We start from the raw sequence: 24,608 nt of genomic DNA, 5'->3' as shown, positions 1-24,608 counted from the left end.
CACATTTCATTTTTACTCTGTCAACTGAATGTGAATACTATTAGCATTTAATAGCAGTTTCTTGAAAGTCAAACTGCGTCAGTTAGCTGTAATAGGTCATCTGAAACTGCTCTTCACTTTCTTCAAAGGAGGAAAGGTAACTAGAAGGACCTGAATTCACTAGGGAGTTGACTCTTTCTGGATGAATCCAAGCTATGAACATTCAAAACCTGATTTTCAGCTACAGTTGTACTGATGTAATGCACGGAAGTGACACAGAAGTGTCTTGCTGTTGCAACAGTATTTTTTTTTTCTGAAATATACTTACTTATTTCCAATCTTAACCACAAGGTTAGGGTCATCAATGATTGCAGGATTGTCCACAAACTGCTGATATGTTACTGCATGTTCTAAGAATTCTTCTGTGGGGGGAAAAAGTTACACTTGTAAAGCATGCATTTATGGATGCCTGGGATGGGCTGACCTAAACCTCTTAGCACCTCTTGGACACATTTGTTTCACCTTCATTGTGGGGGTGCTGAGAGTTAACTGCAATATGGAAGCAAATTGTTCAGAGATTCTCAATCTCAGAAGATGATGAGGGTTTCTTTGTTTGCTTCTGGGTGTCTTTCCTTTCAAAATACAACCTAAAGTGAAAGCTCAGGGATGGAACTGTGAGGGAGGAAATCTCCTTTTAGAAAAGTTATGTAAATTTAGAAGTGATTCAGGTGACAGTATGACCCAAATAATTCACAGGATATATGAAATGTTTTAATAAGTAGCTTCTGAGCATCAGTCAGTGTAGCATCAGGCTCATATGATTTTACGATGCCACATTACTGCAGAAAATGCAAGTCTTAACACATTTATTTTCACATTATGCCACTGGAAGTTTAAGGTACAGAGTATCGTGACTTATCTAAAAGTTACACAAGAAACTGGAGGTAGGGCAGGAATCAGGTTAAACTTTTCAACTCCCTCTCCTCATGTCCCCGTTTATGGACCACCTTTTTCATTCCTGACTCCAACAGCTGTGAATTTCCTAGCTTTTTACTGTACTAAGTGGCAAAAGTATCATTAACATGACTGTGATACAAAACATAGCACTATCAGGAAGTAAAAGTACCAATAAAATACTTTCAAAATTTTTCATATATAGCAGATTGTTCAAATGTGTTAAAAATACTAAGTCCTATGTGAGTCTACTATTCCAAGCATGAAAAGTTCTAGGAAGTTTATCATTACATGGCCAGTATTTATCTTCTCAACACAATGCTGAGCACAGCCACAGGAGGGCTCTGCAGCCTCAGGCTGGGAAGCTCAAACCCAGCTGCCAGCACACGTCTGCAATTCACAGAGCCATCCTGTACCTTTGGTTATCTCTTTGTTCTCAGTAAGGCCTCCGCAGAGAGAAATGGCAATGGAGGGCAAATCCCGAATTCCATCCGAGGTGCTTTCAGCTCCACTGTCAACACCTGAGCTCCCGACAGACTGCGGGGAGTGGCTGGCTGGCCGCGGCCCCAAGTCAGTCGTGTTCCTGCTTTGGGCATTATCCCCACTGGAAAAGAAAATTCAGGAATTCAGTCTTCACATATCCATTCCCAAATTCACTCCCTTCAACAAGCACTGTTTACATCTGACACAAGCTTAGAGAAAAACAAAATTTAAAAAATTTCAATTTTACAGCAAAACAAAACAAAGTAACATAGGGCCTTCATGTGCCCTCAAATATTAGATTGCTTCTACTTACTTGCCTAAAATAGGCATGTATAATTATATTTTCACTTATTTACAAGAGCGAGGAAAATAAGACAATAAACTGTATAATCTTAGTAGACAAAATAATGGTACAGTAAGCAGAGTTTATACTAGTAGAACTATTCCCACACAGGAACAAGAGTAAGCATATTAGTTTATTATTTATATTAACTAAACTGACAGCTAAACCCAAAAAAATTATGTGTATGTTTGTGTATTTATGTGTCATTTATATATAGAGAAAACACTCTCCATGTAAACTACTAGGCTTAAAATTTTAAGAAACAATAAATCATTATACCCACTTAAAATCTGATGAGATCATTATTACAAAGTGTAAGCTCATCAAACTCTGCTTTCCACTCCGGATTTATATGAATGCATTTGAGAAAGAAATTTTCAATCCAACATTTTCCCCATATAACTAATTCTTCTCAGTTTTATTGAAATGTTAATATTACAACAGCTGAGTTTAAGCAAGCAAAAAAAGAAAAATAAAGTACACAAGCTGCTTTAGTTGTTGCTCAATGACTTTCATCAAGTGACTAGAGTATATGTCGAAAGAGAACTATAAATGTTGCAAGAGACTCTAATAAAGATCAGAACAAGTTGGAAATTGTATGTTCAGGGTGCAGTATTTTCATATATAACTCTGTCATGCATCTTCCAAAAACTATTTTCTGATATTCATATTTATAGGTGATCAACCACAGTAAAGCAACAGCAGAGCAATAATTTTCTGCTAATACTGTTAACAGTAAGATATGTTCTTTATAGTAATAAGTCAGGACATGGAGATAAATATATCCCAAGGCCAACTGCTCCCCCAGGACATGTGAGTAACACTCACAAACATCAGTGTACATCACATAACCATTCACAATCAATATATATGCTTAATTGACCAAAACAGAAAACCAGCTGCAAGCACTCTTCTCATGCCCAAATGCAGTTCCAAAAGTTCTAATATTCCTCTCTACAGAATGTTACTTTCCTTCTGCCTTCATCTCTGCTTGAACCCTGAAAGAGACGTCTTATCTGGTTGGCAATGAAGAGTTTGATCTAAATATGGAAGGTGATAAGAGCTCTTTAAAAAATAAAAATATAAGAAAAGAACTTATACTTTTTGGGGAAATAAAGTGCAGCAACTTCTGGATCCATGTCAGTAAGGTCATCTAAATAGACACCATCAGCACCAAGATGCCGGCTCCGTTTGTCTGTAAGGCACAGAAAAAATAAGCCTATTAATTAATACTATTTAATTATTAATTAATTAATATTAATTCATATTAATCCAGACCTGTTATTACTGTTTAGCTATTCATTTTAAGATTGAGAAACCAGACAAGTTATAACCGTTTCTGAACCGTATTTGTACAAAACGAGACTGCCAAAAATTTCAAAACAAGTTTCATATCTACATTGTTCAAACTATGAATTAACAAAATGGGACAGCAGAGGACTAGTTTTGAAACAGGCTAAAGACTCCCTATCCCAGACAAAATCACTGGGAATCAGAAGGCAGTGGCTACCACCAGAAAACAGCAAAGGGAAAACCTTCTAAGTACTTGCATAGGCCTATTATCACAGCATGGCAGTCAGAGCATTTAATCTTTGAGAACTAATCTTCCATCCCTCCTTGAAAAGGGGAAATAACAGACTAAAATATAGTCACTAACACACTATAACTGGCTCATTATGGAGACAACTCACTTTTAAGCACATACACCTGATGTGCTGTGTGTGCAGATGCACCACCGTAGGGGACAACACACCCCTTCTAGGCCTGTCACTAGGACCAACATAGAGCCACTGCTGTACTGCTGTTGCCAGTTCACCTAGACAAGTAACCACTGTAAGGCCAAAACCTAATTTGGAATTCATTCTCAAACCACAGCTTCTCACTGTCCCGATTTCCAACACCAAGCACCACAAAAGCAACCAGAAAATCTATACAAGGACTGAATAATAAGCAGAGAAACACATCATTTTTTGTTTTCAAAGACAGTAGAATGCATGGGGAAGAGGCTAAGAAACTTGTATATTTACTGATTAAAAAGCAGCTGCACAAGCTAGGCTTATGTAGAGTTACATAATTATGGAATAATCAGTGCTGTAAAACAGAACATTTGTAATCAAATAAATTTCATGTGAAGACTGTAACACTTGTTCACTTGTTATAAAATGTACACACAGAACTGAAAAGCATGTAAAACAAAATCACCTTATTTTATGGCAAATCTGTTCCTTGTGCAAAAGACATATTACAATTTTGCACTAGAGCAGAGAGTTTCCACAATTACCAGCAACACATCACTCAGGTGAACCAGCAGACCTACAGTCTGCTTATACAAAAAAGTGAAATCCCTGAATCCGTCAAATGTGAACAAGATTGGAGTAAGTTTTGTAGTCTTGCTCATATGCACAGAACTGCCAAAAACTTCTAACCAAGCAGAATCTTCTATCTAATACATATCTCATGTGAACAGCTTGATGCACAACTCAGGTTTTGAGGGCTCATTCCAAAGCTTATTCCTTTCCTGATCTGAAAGCACCTTCAGGGCACGGATTAATTTATACAGCAATAAGATGCTTTATCACCATGAAATCTGAAGACAAAATCATACATATAAGAGTGCAGGATCAAGAGCTTTACCTTTCTTTCTGGTAGGGGAATCTGTCTTGCCAGTCGGTTGGGCTGAGCAAGCTGCAGCTTGTTTTATTTCTTCATTTGCAGGCAATGGGGGTTCAGCTGCTCCTGGCAGCTCTGTCTCTGGTTTATTTGTCTCAGCTGGTAAGGGCTCACTTTCATCAGCAATTGCTGCATCTGCTTGTCCAAGGGCAGGCAGAGGAGACACTGTGTTAAACTCCTCTACAGGAGAACTTTGGATGACCCGAAAGTGAGTGCTTTCAGGATTTACATCTGCCATGCTGGGTTCCTTTGCTTTGAGCAGAACACTGGCCTGTGAGGAAAATTAAACAGATTACAGAAAAGCTCTTAAAAAATCCAACAGCCAGTTTAACCTGTTCTGTTTACTCCAGTGAGATCAGATTGCCAAGATGACCAACTACAGCAGAAAGTCACTACTAACTGAGAAACTACAATATGGAAAAGACATCTCTGCTGTGTGTTTGTGCAAAATTCATTTGCATCTTGGGACCAGGAAAGATTTGTTCTGCAATGTGCTCTACAGTCTTCATTTTCATTCACCTGAACATGCCACCTCCCGCTCTGCCTTCCTCTCTTCCTGTGAAAATCCTGGCTTTCCATCAGAAGATAAACCTGACAAACAATACAAGGTAGCAGACTGGAGTCCTTGCACAGTCAAGATGCTCTCAGGCTCCAGGACATTGTCTAATCCCCAGATTTAGAATTTAAGTCTTTCTGAACAAGATGCCCACTACCCTGGCCTGCAAAGCAGAACTTTTTCTTCTTTATACTGCATGTGAGCCCATCTCTCCTGCAGTCCTTTCTGCAGAGAAGCCAGCCTCAGCAGGAGGTGCCAAACTCTGCACCATCCCAGCCCCCATAGTTGCAGTATTCCACTGAAACCTGACCTCTATTTCTCATACCCTGGTGCATGTGTAAACCCTAAGCCTCCTCTTTCCTGTGTGAATGCTGTGACTCTACAGAGCTATCACGAGGAGCCAGCCAGCACCTGACCAGCCTGCAGCGTGGGCAGCTGCCAACAGTTTCTGTGCAGCACTGGAGACAATGCTGCACAGATCCCACACCTAACTGGGACAAATGGCTCCAGGAGGAGACAGGCATCAAGCCAGTCCTCTCAGCCAAGAGAACAGCACATCTGCACATCCAGAGATCAGAACTGCAGGTGACTCTGGATGCTCTTGTACCCAAGCAGCCCATTTTAATTTCTGTGAATCAGACTGGTAACACAAAGCACCTGATTTCCATTTAAGATCATTTACGAATTTCAATGATTTACCAAAGGACATTGGGCTTGATTTTTTTCTGGTTTTTAAGCTTCTAACAGTCTACAAGATTAGTCTACAAGACTAGTAGGCACTTCTCCGTTTTCTGTGTATCATCAGTGTTGAGAATATCCATGCCATAAGGTACTTTCCTATACCTCCTACGGAGCAAGATTCAATTCTCTTACATAAAACACTGTAATTTTGTGTAAAATCAGGATCCATTTCCTCTTCACCAGTCTGCAGTAGACTAAGCACATGGGCCCTATTAAAGCACAATAGATGCGAGCAGGAATTAAAGAACTTATGTTGGATACCTTTGCAGCCTGGGGTAGCTCTCCCCATGCCCAGTGCATGTGAGGATTATCCTTCAGTCCACTTCTGTCTGTAGGTTTACTGACTAATTCTGAGTCACTTTGAGGAGTAGGAGGACGTGAATCTGAAGGGCTAAAGAAAAACAAACAAAAATGTTACAAAAGTAACCACAGCACACTAAATACTTTTCAAACTGATGTCCACCAATACAAAGGATTGAAGACTGAAATAATCAAGAGCCAACTAAAAGTATGAAAACATAGAAAAATGGTTTAAACAGTTCAGGGTCCTCTTACACTGGCATTCAGAGGTCTCATCCCTTTTTCAGTAAGTGATGTCAGAGAAGGAGGATTTCAGAAGCTGAAAGATATGGAACAAGAACACTGGACCCGAACATTTCAGGAGGATTTTTGGTTTTCTGCATGGAAAAAAGAATGGGGATGGTACCAACAGCAGCAGATGAACAGATGTTAGTATTGTTATAATGTATGCGAAGTGCAGAAATTACTCGCTCACATCAACAAGACACCTTATCCTGACTAAGTTTATAATTTAGTCTGAGGAATCCAGTTGACTCCTTTCTAACTTGTTCAGTTGTACCATTGGATGGATGTTTATAAGGAAAACAGCAGGAGCTACACAAAGAATTTGAGCCCTTTCAGTTTAAAGGTATTTAACTGTTTGTTTTGATAACTACTTGCTATTAAATATTTATAAATTAATTAGTAAATTATCAGCCTGTAGCATATTTTTAATGTGGTGAAGTCAAGAATGTGATGTCAAGTCAGTCGTTAATAAATAATGAATCACTGATTTCAAGGACAGTAGGAAAAAATCAGATTATCTGCTCTGCCTTTCTGTACAACACGTCACAGTATTTCCCCCCAGAACCTCCTCAACAAAGCCTGCATTTTTATCTGAGCCATAACATGTCTTTGTATACTCATCCAATCCTGATTTAAAAACTAAAAGCAACAAAAGAATCTACAACATTCCTAAATCAAAGGTCCAAACTGAGTTACTTTCATTCTCAAAAACAAAAGGCTTCCATCTCATGAGTGCCTAACACAATGAAGTTCAACAAGGCCAAGTGCATGGTGCTATGCCTGAGTCGAGGCAATCCCAATACAGGCTGGGCAGAGAATGGACTGAGAGCAGCCCTGGGAAGAATTACTTGAGGGTGTTCATGGATAAAAAGCTGTGAGGGTGGTGAGAAACTGTCACGGGTTGCCCATAGAAGTTGTGGACTCCCCAGCCCTGAAGACCAGACTAAACGGGGCTCTGAACAACCTGGTCTAGTGGAAGATGTCCCTGGCCATAGCAGTGGGGTTGGAACAAGATAATCTTTAAGGTCCCTTCCAATCTAAATCATTCTGTGATTCTACAATCCTATGGAACAGCAAAACTGGTTTGGATATTCAGTTTATTCAGAAAAAGATAAAGAATAAATCAAACATGAAGAATTTATGTAAAGGTAGACTCATAGAATGATTTGAGTTGGAAGGGACCTTAAAGACCATCCAGTCCAATCACCTTGCCATGAGACCAGCTGCTCAAAGCCCCATCCAGCCTGGCCTTGAACACTTTCAGGGATGGGATATCCACAAATTTTCATGGCAATCTGTTCAGTGCCTCAACACCCCCACAGTGAAGAACTTCTTGACAAAAGTCCAAGCTTTCAGTTCAAAGCCACTACATGCCCTTATGGAAAGTTCCTCTCCCTTTTAGGTACTGGAAGGTGCTATGAAGCCTCTCTTTTTCAATATTCTGCAGAGCCAGCTGGTAGGGAATTCACTGATCACATGAACATAATTACTTCACATTCATATCTGAAATAACAGCAACCTAATTATCTGCATTATTCACTGCTTTCATCTATGCAGTAAGATACACTTTTAATATGGACAAACACTAGGACTTTTTAGATACAGATATTTATGTTACCTAATTAAATTATAAAATTTATAACCCATCTTTTTAGGGCCTACGAATTTCAATTTTTTTATCAGTCCTTAGCGTATAACCTACAATTTGCCAGATGAAGGAATCAATACAATGCAATTTTAAAAGTATTTTCAATCTCTAAGGATTCAAGAAATGCTTAGTGGGTTTTTCAGCAACTTCTAAATCTCCCACTGAAAAGTTTGTAGGATTTGCAGTATTTTCCATACTTACAGGACACTGAAACCTTGGAAATCAGGAGCCTAAGCACTTCAGAAAATCTCAGTAGGCAATAATGCCCCTACTGCTGCTTTAAGCCTAAAATATCCAGATTTAAGGAAGCCTTGTCACTTCATGTCTTACTTACCCTGTGCACTATAGACATTTTAACCTCCAGGATACCTACTGTTTACATAGAAAATCTCCAATCTGGCCTTGTTCAGCCCAAGTTCACTTGCTCAGACACCCTGAGAGAACAGAGGTATTGCTTCAGTTTGGGTAGAACCTCTGCATTTTGCAGTAAGAAAACTGATTTGGGGTGGAGGGGAACCTCGTCTTCTCCATAATTTTCCCTGAAAATACAGTTCCCTTGTACACACAGCTGAGTGGGGAAGAGCCTGAGATGCTGCTCAGCACCATGACTTATATTCTCAGAGACACAACAGAAGTACCAGAAATATGGCACTCATATGTGGTGCCTATTAAAGCAGGCAGAGTTCTGCTCTTTGAAGGTTCTTGCTGCAATGGCTGCCCAATGATCTGGGTTTGCCTTGGGCTGAACTATGTCTTGCAATCCTTGTGTCCCTAAGTTATGCACTGACTCAGCCCAGCTGAAATTTCCTTGCCTTGCACAGATTGCTGAGATACTGCAGATCAAACCAGAGCCACCCATCCTGTCAACAGTGCACAAGAAGGAAGGGAAACTTCAGTCATTTAGATCAGCATCTCTGATTCACATCCTATAGATGCTGAATATTTGTGTCACAGTCTTGTGTATTCCTTAACAGCTATGACTGCACCTAATCTAATCTAATGACAAAGAACAAGGAACTTGGCCTGTAGTTGGCAGTTCTGCAATAACAGACTACAATGATTTTTGCAGCATTTTCCACTGGAAGCAAAGAGATGCCTGAAAAAGGAGGAGTGTGACCTGAGGAAAAGTCCTGTCTTATGTGACAAAAAATACCTGTGAAAAGATAATCAGAAGGAAAGAGGCCTACATCATGCACATGTCACAGCAATGACTGAGAGCCTCTGACCCTCCTCTCATGTGGCCATAATAGCATGCCTTATTTCACACAGAGGGAGATATATTGCTGAAAGACCCACCACGCATTTCTTATTTCAACAGCTGCAAACACAGAGTCTCACTCAGACAAGTTGCTACAGCACTTTAGCTGTCTACCTAGTCTGTAAGACAGATGACCTCCAGAGCAAAGTTCACGGAGCTACCTAGAGCACATCCCTGCTCCATCCCAACCTGTGCTCCTGCCCTTCTTTGCCAAGAGAACATGCTAAAGAGAACAGTTTTGAATATCCCAGGATCTCACTTTGACTTAGCGCTGCTACATGGTCAGGTTAAAGAGGGCAGACCCAGAAGCTGAGAAAACCTCAAGACTCTCAGTTTTGATAGGGCTTTAGGCACCTAGTATGGCAACTATGTTGACATAAGAAATGAGTAACTTAGCCTGATTTATTACTCAAAGCTTTCCCACCATTAACGGAGAATTGCAGAGGTCATGGTCTACTACTTTAAATTTTTTAGTGTTGCTGTGACCTCTCTCCACTGACTTAATGGAGTAAAAGAGCTTGACTGCAGAATCTTGAGACTTCTTGAATTTAAGGTAACACAGAAAGTATCTGTATTCACTTTTAGCTCTGTGGAAAAGAGGAATCCTACACTACAACAAAGGCTTAGTCTCAGTCTCCTAAACCTCAACCAAGATCCCTTATCTACTGCGTCATCTTTACTCTGCAAGGTTTCCCCCCAACACAATCCAACATACAGAAAGTCTTTCCCCCTCCCAAACCATGGAACAGAGGAAAGAAGTTTTCTTTCGGCACTGGGCTCCTCCCATTACAAGATTTGCATTTTTTATTGCTAACTTAATCTCTGAGGTTTTTGTTTTGCTTTTACTTTAGCAACCTATGGACAAGCAAACAACTCAGGAAACCCATGTGATAAAAATGTCATTAAAATATATACTGATTGTAAAAAGCTATGTGGAAACATCAGTATTTAGAGGAATGAATTCACTAGCTAAGTTCTTACTTTTTTGGGTTTTTATCATCTTAATGAACTTGATTTTTAACCCAGGCTCTCATTGCCATGACTTTATATCAGCTACCCTCTTTCAGTGGATGATTCATCAAGGTAAAGTTACCTCGACTCAATGCCCACAAAGAAGCAAGCAGAAGAAGTGGTTTCCAATGTCACTTTCAAAGTGTCTGGGTTAGCAATAAGTACAGTTCTCAATTCAATGCATTCACATAGACTTAATGTGTTAAAAGTGTACTAAAGTGTTAAAAGGATTAAAAAGCAGTCCAGAAAAGAGGGAGGACAACTGTTCTACCTGTCTGGAAGAGAAAAGTGAGAAGATTGTTGAGGACAAGAGTTAGATAGGCCTCTGTCTGCTGGAACAGCGAGGAGAGAGGTTTGCCCTGTACAGTCTATAGCCTTACTGGGCAGAAGAGCATGTTGGGAGAAAGAAAGACAAGGTGTCACTATTGACAAGTGCTAATTAACATAAACTCTTTGTGCATTAGCTACACAAACACTGAATTTACATTGAGAGTTTTCAAAATCCAGGATACTGCAATCAAGAAACAAACAGAACATACAGTTCCAAAAGCCATCGAAAGGGCAGGTCAGGCTTTGCAGGCACTGGAGAACGTTTCTCGAACTCTATTCAAAATATTTCAATTTAGCCCTTGCCCCAAAATAATCTCCTCACAATCCCTTCCTCTGCCCCTCAACTACAGAGGCAGGATATTGAGATTAGACTTCTTAGGACAAGGTCTTGTGAATACTGCTGCACTCCAGCAGCCTGCATAGGGGTGTGGAGCACACGTGCATGACAACACACACACACAGACCTAACTGGAATTATAGTGCAATGCACATTAAGCAAAAAATGTCCCTTTTTGACGGACACAAGAAGGGAGGTCCAAACTGCTTTGTTTTGACATGAAAGGTATACACATGCACACAAACACACATACAGGAAAAATCAAGAAAATTACTGTAAGTGTTCTTTCCACACAGTAAATATTTCATGTCTATATTAAAATGGACATTAAAAGCTCACATTCCTTAAAAAAAAAACACCTTTTTTTATATATCAACTCCAATCTGGCAAATTCTTAAAAGGATTACACTCAAAGTACTGAAGACTTATAGAACTATATTCACTGAAGTCCTTATGGGAGGTGTGCATCAGGCATTCAGATTTCACAAAGCATTCATCCTCTCTACAGTATTTATATGCAAACGGTGACAGTAACAGATAAAAATATTCTTCAGAATTTATGGACCTGCATTTGTATGTATGCATTTGCTGCATCAAGGAAAAAGCCAGCCTGATGTTTTGGTACACTATCTTATTGCAAAAATAAAAAGCACTCATCTAATAATGGTCAGTGACCATGTTTGCCATCAAAACCTTTAGTAAGACTTCATATAGCACTGGCATAGAAGACACTACCAGAAAAATTAAAATTAGGGTAGTATCTAGAACTGTACTATCAGAAAAAGTACCTTTGAAGAGGTGACCATTCACCATCTGAATGAGGGTAAGGTGCAGACTGAGAAAGCACAGAAACTGCAGGAGCCTTTATGTCAGATACATCATCAACAAACACATCTGGCACAGGGATCCTAAACAGAGGAAAAGAAGTGACATTTAAAAACCATACTTGATTACTGAATTGTCATATACATCAGATATGTATATATGTATTCTCCTGTCGCAGAGAATTAGTATAACCTGAACTAAAAGGAGATAAATGTTATCTGATTCAAACCATCTAGTTCACACCACCACAGAGGGTTCTTCTTACGTTTTTAATGTCATTTTCATGACTTTAATTACTAACATTCCCAAAAGCTTTCTAGTCTAAAGATTTAAAGTAACACCTTCATCAGCCATATGTTCTGACTTAAAAATTACTTCTAGAAGACATGGACTGGAACATTAACCTAGGTTTCCATCACATATCTCAAATCCACTGATACCTTGAATTGTCCGAGGGCTCTTTTTCTTCCTCCGAACTAATCTCTATGGGAAACATGTCTTCATCTTCTGATGTGTCTCCATGTGTGTCTTCTCTTTTTAAGCTGTCTATTTTATGAGTTGACTTCCTCCTCTTCTTCCTTCTTTTTTTCACAGAGCTACAGACTGGAGATGTTTCAGTAGAAGGCTGGGATCCATGGGTTTGGGGCAGGACTTGTGAGGATGCATTGATGTCCAGGTTTCGTATCCTGTCTATGGAATTCCTCTTCAGCTGGGATTCCATTAAAGCAGTCCCCTCAGACAGAATGGGAGATGTGGAGAGATGATAAGGAATTACCTCCTGAAAAAGAAAAAATTCAAACCATTAAACATGTTAGCTCTTTCACCAGTCATACAACTGGTTCTAAGGCCTATGCACAATTACCAAAATCTAAGTTATTCACTCCTCAGAAAAGTAACAAAGATCAGACATCTGGATGTTCATTATGCTCCTATAGCATATGGAAATTTTGCCATAGCTGCATTTCCTTAGACAAACCAGGCACAATACTCTTGATACAGCATCCTCTGAGCATCTAATATTGGCCAGTTTACAGCATAAGTCTCTGTCCACCTCATGTAAGATACAGAGCAGAAACAAAATCTTAGTTTAGAACCTGAAGATTTTGTAAAATACAATTCCCCTTCTCAACACAGATGACAGATAGTAGTCAGATAGGTCAATAGTTTATAATTAGGTCACACAAACATCCTGCTATTCAATCATATATTTACATCTCTAGGCATTCATGGAAGTATTTCCAGCAGTTTTCAGCCACCAAATAACTGTTATCACACAAAAATTTTAAACATAAAGATATAGAGATGCACATTCACAAAGCTCTCACCTGAAACTAGTACTATCATACTCAACACAGGAATTTGAAAACTCATCCTGCTCTGAACAAAAATTATTGGGGATATCTGAAGAGAAATGCCTGCAAAAATTTTCTGATATTACATTACGTGTAGACTACTCAAAGTTAGTGTAACCATAACTTATTTGGACCAGTATTTAACCACAACTCAACAGCAGACACTCTCATTTAAATATAGCTCCCCATGAATAATAGTTGTGAGATCATGTTTATAGGGAGCACCAGAATTAATGTGTGCACAGATGTTTACAGAGCACATGCACTTTTACTGGCAGTCTGGTACATATGTTCAAATTAAAGATTTCTGCAAAAAACAGGTCCCTGGACATTAACCTCTTGCACACAACTTTGGAGCATGTGAACTCTGTACATTTCTGTTCACGCACTGGCATGCACATGATTTATTTTTTACTTATGTGATTATCTTTAGCTTTTTCAAATCTCAGCAACTCAAAGAAAAAAACCCCAAAGTAACAGGACAGCATTAGATTTCCGTAGCAGAAAATTGTCCAGAAACTTTCAAAACTATAAAATAGATAAAATTATATTTTTCAACAAGATTCCTGAACTCAAAACTGAGTCTAAAGAGCAAGCATGGTATTTTTAATGAATTATAAGTAGTTTTTACTCTTACCTGATCATTATCCATCTCCTGCACAAAAAAGGCCTCCCCATTGTCTCCTAGTTTCATGTGCAAATCTACAGCCTCTCCATTAATTTCTATGTCAACCTGGAAGGAAACAAATATATTCTCATATGAAAAGAAAGTTAGTCCTGCTGCTGGCACTGGGCAAATGCTTCTCAGGGAAGAGTAGGAAACAACTCCATTTTCACTGTAAATTTTTTGGAGACTTGCACAAGTCTACATTTATGTTGTATTTCAGGACACAGTACACCATTGGCACAGTAATATTTTTCAACTTTTACCTATCCTAAATACTGGCATTTCCTTCTGATCTAAGTAAGAACTGAACAATGTCCATGCTGACTTTGGATCTTTCTGCTGAAAATTCTAGCTGCATTAGAACCTAGACTATATGTAGTTACAAATTACTTCCTAAAATAATCTGTCACACCGGTAACTTCACATCTGGTACACTGTCAGCTCACTCAGCTTGGTTAGATTTATTTCAAGGTACTCACTGTTTTTTCTAGCTTCAATTAACCTCTAGGTTCTATTATCTGAAAATATTACTTCACAAATATCTCCCTTTTTGGAACTACCATTGAACATGTCAAAGAAAGGGGTTTTAATAGAGTCACTAATGAAATTTAGTACAGGCTTAAATTAGCACACTCAAAATTTTGCTTTATTGAATATAAATGTTACAAATGTCATGGCTAGTTTTGTTTTTTATTATAGGCAATGTCTTACAAATTATGCTCTGAACTGCAAGAATCAGTAACAACCATTTTAAATGAAGCTTGTCTTAATTCAGGCTCTTTATAAAGGGTGTCTAAAGAAAACCTTGACTAGCAGACCACAGAACATTCAGTAACTTCCATGCTCACAGAAGACAGAACATACAAAAATTGTCAAATTTTCTTACCACTTTCTCCCTGGAACGTAGAACTCCCATTTTCCCGAAGCGAACATGGAAAGGGGAACACTGAAGATTTCCATCTGGCTGACGTACAACAATTATATCTATACATCCTGACAGTGTGGCTGGGTTTAGTCCCTTATAGAGCTCCTTCACAGTTACAAACACTTGCCCTGCTAACTGTCCAACGTAATTCATGGTTTGGACCTGAAACGCAAAAGGTGGAAAAACCTGGATTTTGATCCCTGCTTTGTATTTAAGAGACATTTGAGAGATGAAGAGTCCTGTACTGGGGTATTCTCCTGTTTCATAAATTAACAATTTTACACAAAATTAGGATTTCCCACCTAATTTATTTACATCATTTATTTACAGTTTGTAGAGAGCTATTAAAGGACAAAAGGGACCTTGTAAGTCAGGAAATTGTAACAACTTTCAAAAGTGCATTAAAACCAGTTGAATTCAAAACCACTGTCAGACTTTGAGACTCTGAAGCTCATAAATGTCTCCAATTATCTCTGAAGAGAAAAGCATTACTTCCAGAATAACATCTCCTCCTATGACTTATTGTGCCCTCAACACCAGAAATACTTTTCTTGTGTATTTCCATAGGCTTTTAAGGGTAGGGCAAGTGAATAGCTTTAAGCACACCTAATTTTACACCACACTAAAGGCAAAGACTATTTTTCCATCTTACAGGGATTTCTCTCATTAAAAGATTATTATAATGCATTCAGATAATAGATATGCATTAAGGTTGGACAAGCAACCTTCAATCCAGAGCATTCGACCATTGTTTCCTAATGCAACTTTACTGTTCTTGTTTCAAACACCCTTTTCAAACAGTATCTGCAGTTTTATTAAAAATTACACATATGTTGATGGTTGAAGTGATTTGCTTTATTTCCCCTGCTCCTGGATTTATTTAGTATTTAGCATTTAGTTTGCTGCTTCCACATTAATAATACACCTCCTGTTTAATATATTTAGTCCCCCAGAAATGACTAACATGCACATTAAGATATGCTTAAAAGATAAAAAAGTATTTTAATGGATCTCTAAATATGAGTGAATTTAAGCAGATACCTTCCTGAACAGTATAGGTTTTAAAGACTTCCAGTGTCTATTGTTTTCACTATTTTTCCAGCACCTCTTGCAGATTCCAAGATAGTAGTTTCATTGAAGTCCTTGTGCACTCAGTATAGAACATAAGACTCACATGCAAGTTCTTTGCTAGGCTGTACTACACCACCTGGACATCAATAAAAGAGACAGTTGCAGGGTAGGCAATGCTGAAACTCCCATTGATGGTGATGAGAACAGAACTGAGCTCAGAGCCTGAGACAGTCACTGCACAGCAGCATCATCTGCTACAATAGAGACTCTTTCAGCTGTGTTCTTTCATAAACAACAAAAAGATGTATGAGATGCTGTAAAAATGGCTCAGAATTTTAACTGTGATTTACAGTTATAAACAAAAGACTATTTAAAGAATACCATGAAAACACTACAGTAAAAAAATCGGAAAGTTAGGAAATGCTATAAGGCAGGTTTCTTCCATGCATTGCTCTTCTAATTAATTAACGTTCACCTGTGGTTTTTTTCAAAAGTTCCTCCACATTGTATGGACTGAGGCTTTGCTTTCTCCCCCGTCTCTATTGCAATATATAGGTATCAGGACACAAAACATGCTCTGAAGGAAGGATTATTTATGGTAGTCATCACTACATTGTCCCTGAAAAGCAATCATGCTTTCCCTATCTGACAAATAGGGAGCAGAATCACAAAAAGATTAAGACTAAAACTAGGCACTAACTTTAAAAAAACCCTTCTGTTTGATTTTCAAAGTATTTAGTGAACAAGATGCTGTCATGGTTTAACCTCAGCCAGCAACAAGGCACTGCACAGTCACTTGCTCACAACCAATACCCCATCCTAAGCAGGATGGATGAGAGAATCAGAAAACTGAAAGTGATAAACTTCATGGGCTGAAATAAAGACAGTTTAATGGGACAGAAAGGAGACAAAGTAATAATAATTATAGTAATAAAAAATTATAAGAAGAAGAATAAAAGAATTTCAATACACGAAACAAGTGATGCCCAATGCAATTGCTCACCACCCACCGAACAATGCCCAGCCATTACACAAGTGGCAGCCCACAGCCATTTCCCCTCCCACCCCAGTTTATATTCTGGGCATGATGGTCCACGGTATGGAATATCACTTTGGTCAGTTGGGATCAGCTGCCCTGGCTGTATGTCCTCAGAAGTTCTTATGCCCCTCTAGCCCTGTCACTGGCAGGGCAAAAGCCACCAAAAAATCCTTGACATAATGTAAGCACAGCTCAGCAACACCTAAACAAGCAATGTATTACCAACATTATTCTCATCCTAAATCCTGAACATAGCACTATACCAGCTACCAGGAAGAAGCCTCTATCTCAGCCAGAACCAGGACAGATGTTAACTAATAGAAGAATGAACCCTAAATAGTGTTTGGAGAAGCCTTTTTGCACAGCCCTCAATTCAGGCATCTAGAAAGTGCCACCTACTGAAAAACCAACACACAAAAACTTCATGGCAATTATATTCTTTTCTCCAGCACTGAACTGGTATCAGCACTTCTGGGCTCCTATTATACGCTAGAAACATCACCTTCCTGAATGCAAATCTAGTGGCAAGCTCTTTCATAGGGAACAGCACTTGAAATGCATGCCGCACCCTACACTGTGTCACAGAACAACAGGTTGGAACAGACCCCTAAAGGTCACCTGGTCCAAAGCTCTGCCCAAAGGAAGGACAGCTTGGACAAGGCTGCCCACAACCTTGGTCCTGCAGAGTGTCTTCAAGGATGCAGATTTCTCAGCCTTCCTGCTCTCCTGTTCCTATGTATCCCTGTCCTCATACAGGAAATTTTCTTCACAATACCTAATCTGAATTGCCCTTGTTGCAGCTTGTGCCACTGCCTCTTGTCCTATCACTGTGCATTTCTAATATCCCAGCTGTTTCCTCTATACCCGCCAAAAAGTAGCTGAATATCCTGAAGAATAAATAAAACTAATTTTCTCAGCCCCTGCTTTTAAGTCAAAAGCTCTTAGCCCCCTAATTATCTTGGTGGCCACCATCTAAACTCTTAAAAAAGTTGGCATGACACAGGCACAAACCAAAGTTCAAAAGTGAGCCTCCAGGGTGACAGATGTAAGCAAACTTTTAAAATTACCCCTTTGCTGTGGAAAAATACTTCCGTTTTTACTGGGGATTCTTCCAACCTAAAGCACAAAACCAAACACATTTCTTATTGAGCTAAATTAAATGCAAAGACAGCTACAATTAGGGTCAAAATTACACAGTATAGCTATCCCCAGTTAATGTTTGGTCTGCTGAAGTAACAAAATTTCTAGGTGCAAAACAGCCACGACTTCCTTGATGGAGAAGAAGGTGCTGGGGCAGTATATACACCCCATTGTTTGGGAGAGCTATGGGCAGGCAATCCAAATATGAGGACTCACACGTCCTCTTAACAAGTTACACCGGCTGGGCTCCTAAAATATTAAACAGAGAATTTTGAAACTATTCTTGTTCACAACACAGCTACGCTGCCTGCCCTGTCTTTGGACGTAGAGATTATTTTTATACCTACAGATTTAAAAAGTTGAGCACACCATCCTCAAGCTCTGAGGCCAAATGGCACGGCACAGCACAGCTTGCTTCTACACAGTGGAAACCTCTTATCCCTTTAAAAGTGCCTCATTCAAACTGTGAGCTGGTGATGGACACTCCTCTAAGGCTGGGCTGAACCGGGCATGTGCAACAAAGTCATTCTGGAGTTAAAAGACCGATGGGGAGACTGATCACATAAACCCCACTTCTCCAACAAACTAACAAAAATGGGTTTATATTTCAAATGTAGGGAAGAAAAGATGCTGTAGTTAAAATGGGGGAGAGTTCAGAAATTAGACTCTGATGGTTTAGGCCCTCTATCCTACCTTTTATACATGCCAACCAAAGCTCAGATTGTTTGGAGTCTGAGGTTTGTAAGTCTGTACTCTGAACCTGAAGTCAGCCCATACTATGTCAGCACTCCAGGAAACCAACATTCCTCAAACCCCAGAGGGACTGGATGTGGTTTTGGAGTAACACTTCACTCTGGCCACTCCAAGAAGTCTTTCACTTACTGACCAGGCAGCAGCAACTTCAGCAGTAAACATGAGTTTACATCATGGGTTAAACTCGCAGTGCTTGCCTGTTAATTATACTCAGTTTAGTAAAACTCTTGTTCTCATACTACGCTAGTGGACACAGCACAGAATATTTTTTCGTGCTGGGAAAATTCAGAATCCTTTGATCTAAGCTTGCAAGTGAGAACAGCCTGTACTGCTTCTGTCAGGATTTTCAAATGGTTTGAGTTTTGTTCTTTGCCAGAAGACATTCCACAGCTCTACATCTTGCATCTATTATAAAATTAAAGCTATTTTCTAGTGTCAGAAAGACACTAGAAAAACAGCAGCAATTTTTCAGAATTTATCATCATGTGGAAAAACAAGCCAAAAATAAATAGCTAGGTGATATCCCTTACTACTTAAATTATTTATTCACTTAGCAAAGATTGACCTAACAAAATTAATTCTTTAAAGTCCCACTCTGCTGGATGCCAGAGTAAGATCAAATACACTGTCATCTAGATAATCCACTTCTTTCATGCAGGTACACCAGACTATGTCCTAATTCCACTGGAAAAGCCAGTAATTGTACCCCTTGTGGCATGGTTTTGGTTGTTTGTTTTTCGGGGTTTTTTTTACAGCTCAGCTCTTCCCCTTACCATTTCATCTTTCTTTACTGCATTTTTCAAAATAAAATACTGAAAATCATAGGAACTAAGAGCCTTTTTTCCTTTTGCAATACCCAGCGTCTCGCCAGGTGCCACAACATTAATGAATAGATGAATAATAGATTAGATATCCACACATATCCAAATTACTAAGGGATGCAAGTGCTATTCAACATGCTCTAAAAACAGTTCATTTAGGTAGCATGCTGTAAGGGTATTTAAAAAGTGGAACACACTTCCTCTGGAAGATACAAAATTTCCAATGCAGAAAAATTTGAAGAACAGGACAAACATCTGCTGAGACTAGTTTAAGAACAGGCAACTGCAATCTTTGGGAAAGACATTGTTGCTGTGCCTGTGTCCAAGGCAGTAAATTAACCCGTATCCCATCACAGACCTGCCCATTACAATCAGGACACCTCTATTTAAATTTCAAAATCTGCTTCTGGTAAATTTCAAAACCTGCTTCTTTTAGGCACAAGCACTCTCCCAACAATTCCAAGGCACAGCTAAGGAGCTAAGATGGACTGGGCACTACTCCCATGGCCAGTTCAGAAGCAGTCACCTTCTTTTAAAGGTTTACAGAGCTTTATAGAATGGATGGTGACAGCTGGTCTGGTCACCAAGAACGAGCTTTGGCAACATTTACGTCTCTTTCAGTCCCTTTTCTAAGGCTCTGTGGTTATGATTGTGCACTGGCTTTGTAGGCCAGGAGAGGAAGATTTGCAGCAATGGTAAACATAACAGAAACAAAACAAAACAAACCCAAACAACAACAAAAAAAATACAGACACAAATTTCAATTACACTTTTAATACCTGATGTGATGATGAGACCCTGGTCCATGGCTGAAGTGATGGGCATAAGCACAAAACAAATCAACTTTCCTCTTATGAACTTCCATATAACTTGTGAAATGGTGAAGGGAAGACAAAAATTGATGGGCCAGTGTTCAGTTAAAATACATCACTGCAACTCTGCTGCTCACACTGAAACTATGACAATTTTACAAACCCTGTCCATCTGGTCCCCTGACCTGCCCTTTGTTTCTGTTTTGAAGATGTAAAGCTTGAGAGAGACCAGACTACATTTGGGAATCAGACTGTGGTCCCTTCAAGAAAATTATTCCTCATTTACAAAAAATAATAAACAAATGATAATACTTCAAAGTCAGTGCTTATTAACACTCACTGCATATCAAGTATTTCTTATTCTTGACTCTGAAACAATTCAGTTTTGCCTGCAGTACTGCACACTTAATCCCTCTACTGCAACTAATGGAATTTTATTATTGACATATTCTTTACCATAAAAAACAGTTTCAGACGTTATGGTCAAAAAAAAAAGAATTATGATAAAAAGGTAGGGGAGATAAGAAAATATTTCAGCTGAAGATTCTCTAGATGAGTATTTTCAAAATTAAACTTAGCCCTCCATGTCTGTGCAACAACCATAGTAATGCTGACTTCTTAACTACAAAAGCTCTTAATAACTATCATTCTATTATTTTTAAAATATGTACTTTTGTTTATTAGTAAGCTGTCAACACACTGTACAGTCGCTAATGCTGTTTGATCAGGATATTCAAATCCCTTAGTATTTTAAGCCATTTCAGGTAGGAAACCAAAATTCATTAAGAACTCTCAAAAACTTTTTTCTTAATTATTTGTGAGTTCCTACGTCAATCCAACCTAAAGTCACTGCCATGAATTTCCACCCTACTTTTTGAGTAAATGCCCAGGCAGAACACCAAAGTTGTGCATTTTTCAGAGTAAAATCAGAGTCTGGATTTACCTTCTCTAGAGGAGCCATGAAGACATTGCACAGGACTTTGGGAAACTTCAGTTTAGAGCTCTATTTTCCTACAAGATCTCCACATAATTTTGGGCAAGTTACTGAGGCTTTTATCTCAGAGGGTGTAACTCCCATTGGTATCAAGCAGGGTCTACCACTGTGGCTAAATCCCAACTGCAGCAGGCCAAGCTCACCCAACTGAGACATAGACAAGCACTCTCCTTGCATACTCTTTTTTCCTGAGAAAGGAAACCTGGACACGACCTGAAAGAGAGCCATAAGCAGCCATGACCCCAGTTTGGACAAGTTGCTGAGGGAGAACTCCAGAGCACTCTGCTGAGCAGTGTGACTCTAGTTATTCTGTAAATCGGAGGGCAAACTCAGTCAAAGTCTCATTATACTCATATTTGTTCCAGACTTCCCCACAGTCACAGTTGCATGGGACAGACCACACTCCTGCAGGTGATCTGACAGTACATCTGGTCAGGTGGGAGACAGGTGCAGTTTACTTGTATGTCCCACACCAGCAAGCAAAATTCAGCCTGTGTCTGACTCTACACCAGTGTAAGAGCATTGTGCTTCCTGCCAGTCAAACCTCCAGAAATATTTCAGGGTTGGGATTATTCTGGGCTTAATTCTATTAGAAACTATTTGACTTCTATTCCAAGTTAGTCAAGGCCAGTGTCAAAATTTATGACTTCTTACAACAGCCAGAGAGTCGAATGGATCAAATGTCAAACTTATCTTCCAAGCTGCCTGTCCCTCCGAGAACCCATCCACTCACACTCACTCACAATCATGGACTTTGACTATGAGATGACTATTCCTCTGGTTCTGATATTGCACTTTATTTCAAATAGTTGAAACTTCACTTGGTGTAATACTTCATGAAGTCCCTGTAAAGGACAGAATATTTTCCTGAAAGCAACTAAAATCAAAAATTCAAACTGAAGACTCCAAACCTGCCTGCAATTAATCCCCATATTCAAACAAAGGAGAACTGGCCCACAGCCCCACAGTCAGGGTATCAAACTGGTACCCAAGAGTCCAGGAAAATTATTTCAAGGCCCATTAAAGGGTACAACCACAGTCCCCATACCAGCCTCCCAGATGCACACTCCCCACTTTCCTAAATCTTGCCCTTGTGTCAGCACTGCAAAGTAACACCACTAAAGCCAGAAAAAATAATTTCCAGCTAGATCAATGGGATGATCTGAGTCACCACATACCCATACAATTGCTACTACCAAAGAAAGAGAGAAATTAAGACTCAGCGGTGCACAGTACAAGGGACACCTCTACTGAAATTCCAGGCAGTCCTGAAATCATATCTCAAGACTTGTCTACTCCTTTCCCAGAGATTTCTTGGGAGACCTTCCACATTTCCCTTGGTCTCACTGTGTGGATACAAAAATGCTGCTAGCAAGGATTTTCTTGCTATTTTCTAAGTCCATGAGAGACTTTTCTCTCTCACAGAAGAGGTAGCAGAGTTCTGTAAACAATGAAACACCTGCAGCCTTGAGAAGTCTTGTTTATAGTATAGTAGAAAAATATTTTGACAATGGATGTTTTAGGATTTTAGCCAATCACCCTCAAGGGGTGGCTGATCCTTGTCCAATTAGACCATGAAGAAAAAAGTCTATGAAAGAGTTTGTAAAATAATTAAATAAATCAAACTTGCTGCACAATTCCTGCCTGCTGGATCTTCTCTTCTGCTCCTCCCTATGGCTGCGGGACACGGTGATGTACCCTAGGGCATTTTAATATCAATGTACCTTAACTTCCCAACTGTACAGTGCTTCCCTCCTCACGGAGACACTTTGAGGGAATGTAGAGAAGGACTGAGACTCCTTTGGACTGACCCTGCATAAAGGGGTTCAAACTTTACAACAAATTGAAAAGTACAAACTGATGCCTGAAACCAAGAACTTTTGAAATAGCTGAACAATACATGGTAAGTCATGTACTGTGCTGCCCTGTGCGACTGTTCTGATGTCAGTGAGGGAACATAAATCTGAGTGGAAAAACAGCAGTAGTTCTACTCTATACAGACACCTCACGTGACTTGGCATGCTTTTTTTTCAGGACTGGAAAACAAATTTGTTCATTAGACTCTCTATTTTCTGCATTTTTAGAATTTAAAGTAAGCTTTTACTGTATTTTAGCTGGCTTTGATGACTGCTGTGTGTATATGTGTTCACAGATAAACAAATCTGTAAATCTGCACATGCTCAGGTATGGAAAAGGGCCAAAGACTAAAATTTGCCCAACTCCCTTACAAACAGGCCCTGCTGCATCAGGTAAGCAGATATTATCACGTAGTCTGTATCTGCACTAGTGACCTGGAGCTATAAGAAAAGCAGAAAGTATTTAAAACCATTAGAACCAATTTCTGTGGCTTTATGCCTAAAATCATAACATCATCATGTTGAGCATTTTCCATCTGATCTCCTTCACTATCTCCCCACTTTTTCTCCAGTTCTCTTCATGGAAGCAGGTTCATTTTACTGTAATAGGAGTTCACCTATCTAACTTCTAACCCTGCACTGATGACAACAAAACCTTATGTATGTACACTAAGCATTTACCAGTATTTGCTCCCTGAGACAGCAGAGGCAGGGACACAGCTAAAGCTATCCAGAAAATAAACCACTTCAAAACACACTCCAGACTAGGAGTCAAATTAGCCGTCAAAAACTCTATCAAGGCTGATGACTTTGCATGTGAAAAGAAAAATTACCTGCTAGATGGTCTGTAACATCTAGGTTGAGATACTACCTCTAAGCAATTCCTCTATTTGACGGGGACAACAATATTGCAGTATTTTGTCTCCTCCCCACAAGACACATTTAGTTTTGTTTCTTGAAGGTAGAGGAGATGATATACTGATCAATAGAAAAGTAATAACAGTTGGGGGGGGTAACATAAAAGAAATACAAAATATCTGAAAGTGTCGTTTCCTGTGTAGCCATTGCATTGCTGCTAGCCAGGCCCTGCTATGGCATTAAATCCCTCTGTCCTGTTACTGCTGTCATTATTCCAGCTCAGGGCAAGTATTAGTGAAGCAGTGGCATAATGCAGCGATTTGCATCAGCAGCTGCCAGGTAAAGGGAAGCAAAATTCCTAAAGCCAAAGGGGAAGCAGCAGCACACAGAGAGGCACTGGCCCCCACCAGCTCACACAGCTCGGCGGTCCAAACCGAGACCCCCGCGCTGGGTGCCTCCCTCTGAGGAGACACCTGGAAAGCACCACGTCTTCCCTGTAATCCCGTGCACAAAGCAGCGTCCAGCCACGATGTGCACAGCAATCCCGGCGCAGCTGTCACTGCCCAGAGCCAGGCGGCTCCGCAAGGAAAGGCGGGCAGG

The 24,608-nt window shown here is 39.6% G+C and overlaps 1 protein-coding gene across 2 annotated transcripts in view; it reads right to left on the bottom strand.

The window, feature by feature from the left end:
• Positions 1-24,608, bottom strand: part of LPIN1 (lipin 1) — a 56,949-nt gene that overhangs the window by 23,840 nt on the left and 8,501 nt on the right. For both annotated transcript variants that reach the window (XM_017745035.1, XM_017745036.1), the window contains exons 2-10: positions 14,626-14,826; positions 13,710-13,805; positions 12,161-12,498; positions 11,684-11,803; positions 5,988-6,117; positions 4,394-4,700; positions 2,861-2,954; positions 1,350-1,537; positions 308-401 (exon numbers count right to left, since the gene is read on the bottom strand). In XM_017745035.1, coding sequence (XP_017600524.1) covers positions 308-401; positions 1,350-1,537; positions 2,861-2,954; positions 4,394-4,700; positions 5,988-6,117; positions 11,684-11,803; positions 12,161-12,498; positions 13,710-13,805; positions 14,626-14,826 — 1,568 coding nt within the window. The remainder of the gene's footprint in view (positions 1-307; positions 402-1,349; positions 1,538-2,860; positions 2,955-4,393; positions 4,701-5,987; positions 6,118-11,683; positions 11,804-12,160; positions 12,499-13,709; positions 13,806-14,625; positions 14,827-24,608) is intronic.

This window comes from Corvus brachyrhynchos, unplaced genomic scaffold (assembly GCF_000691975.1).
Source record: "Corvus brachyrhynchos isolate BGI_N302 unplaced genomic scaffold, ASM69197v1 scaffold116, whole genome shotgun sequence".
Classification (NCBI taxonomy): Eukaryota; Metazoa; Chordata; class Aves; order Passeriformes; family Corvidae; genus Corvus; species Corvus brachyrhynchos.
Note: the sequence above shows the minus strand (reverse complement) of the source record. Positions and strands in the feature narration are given on the sequence as shown.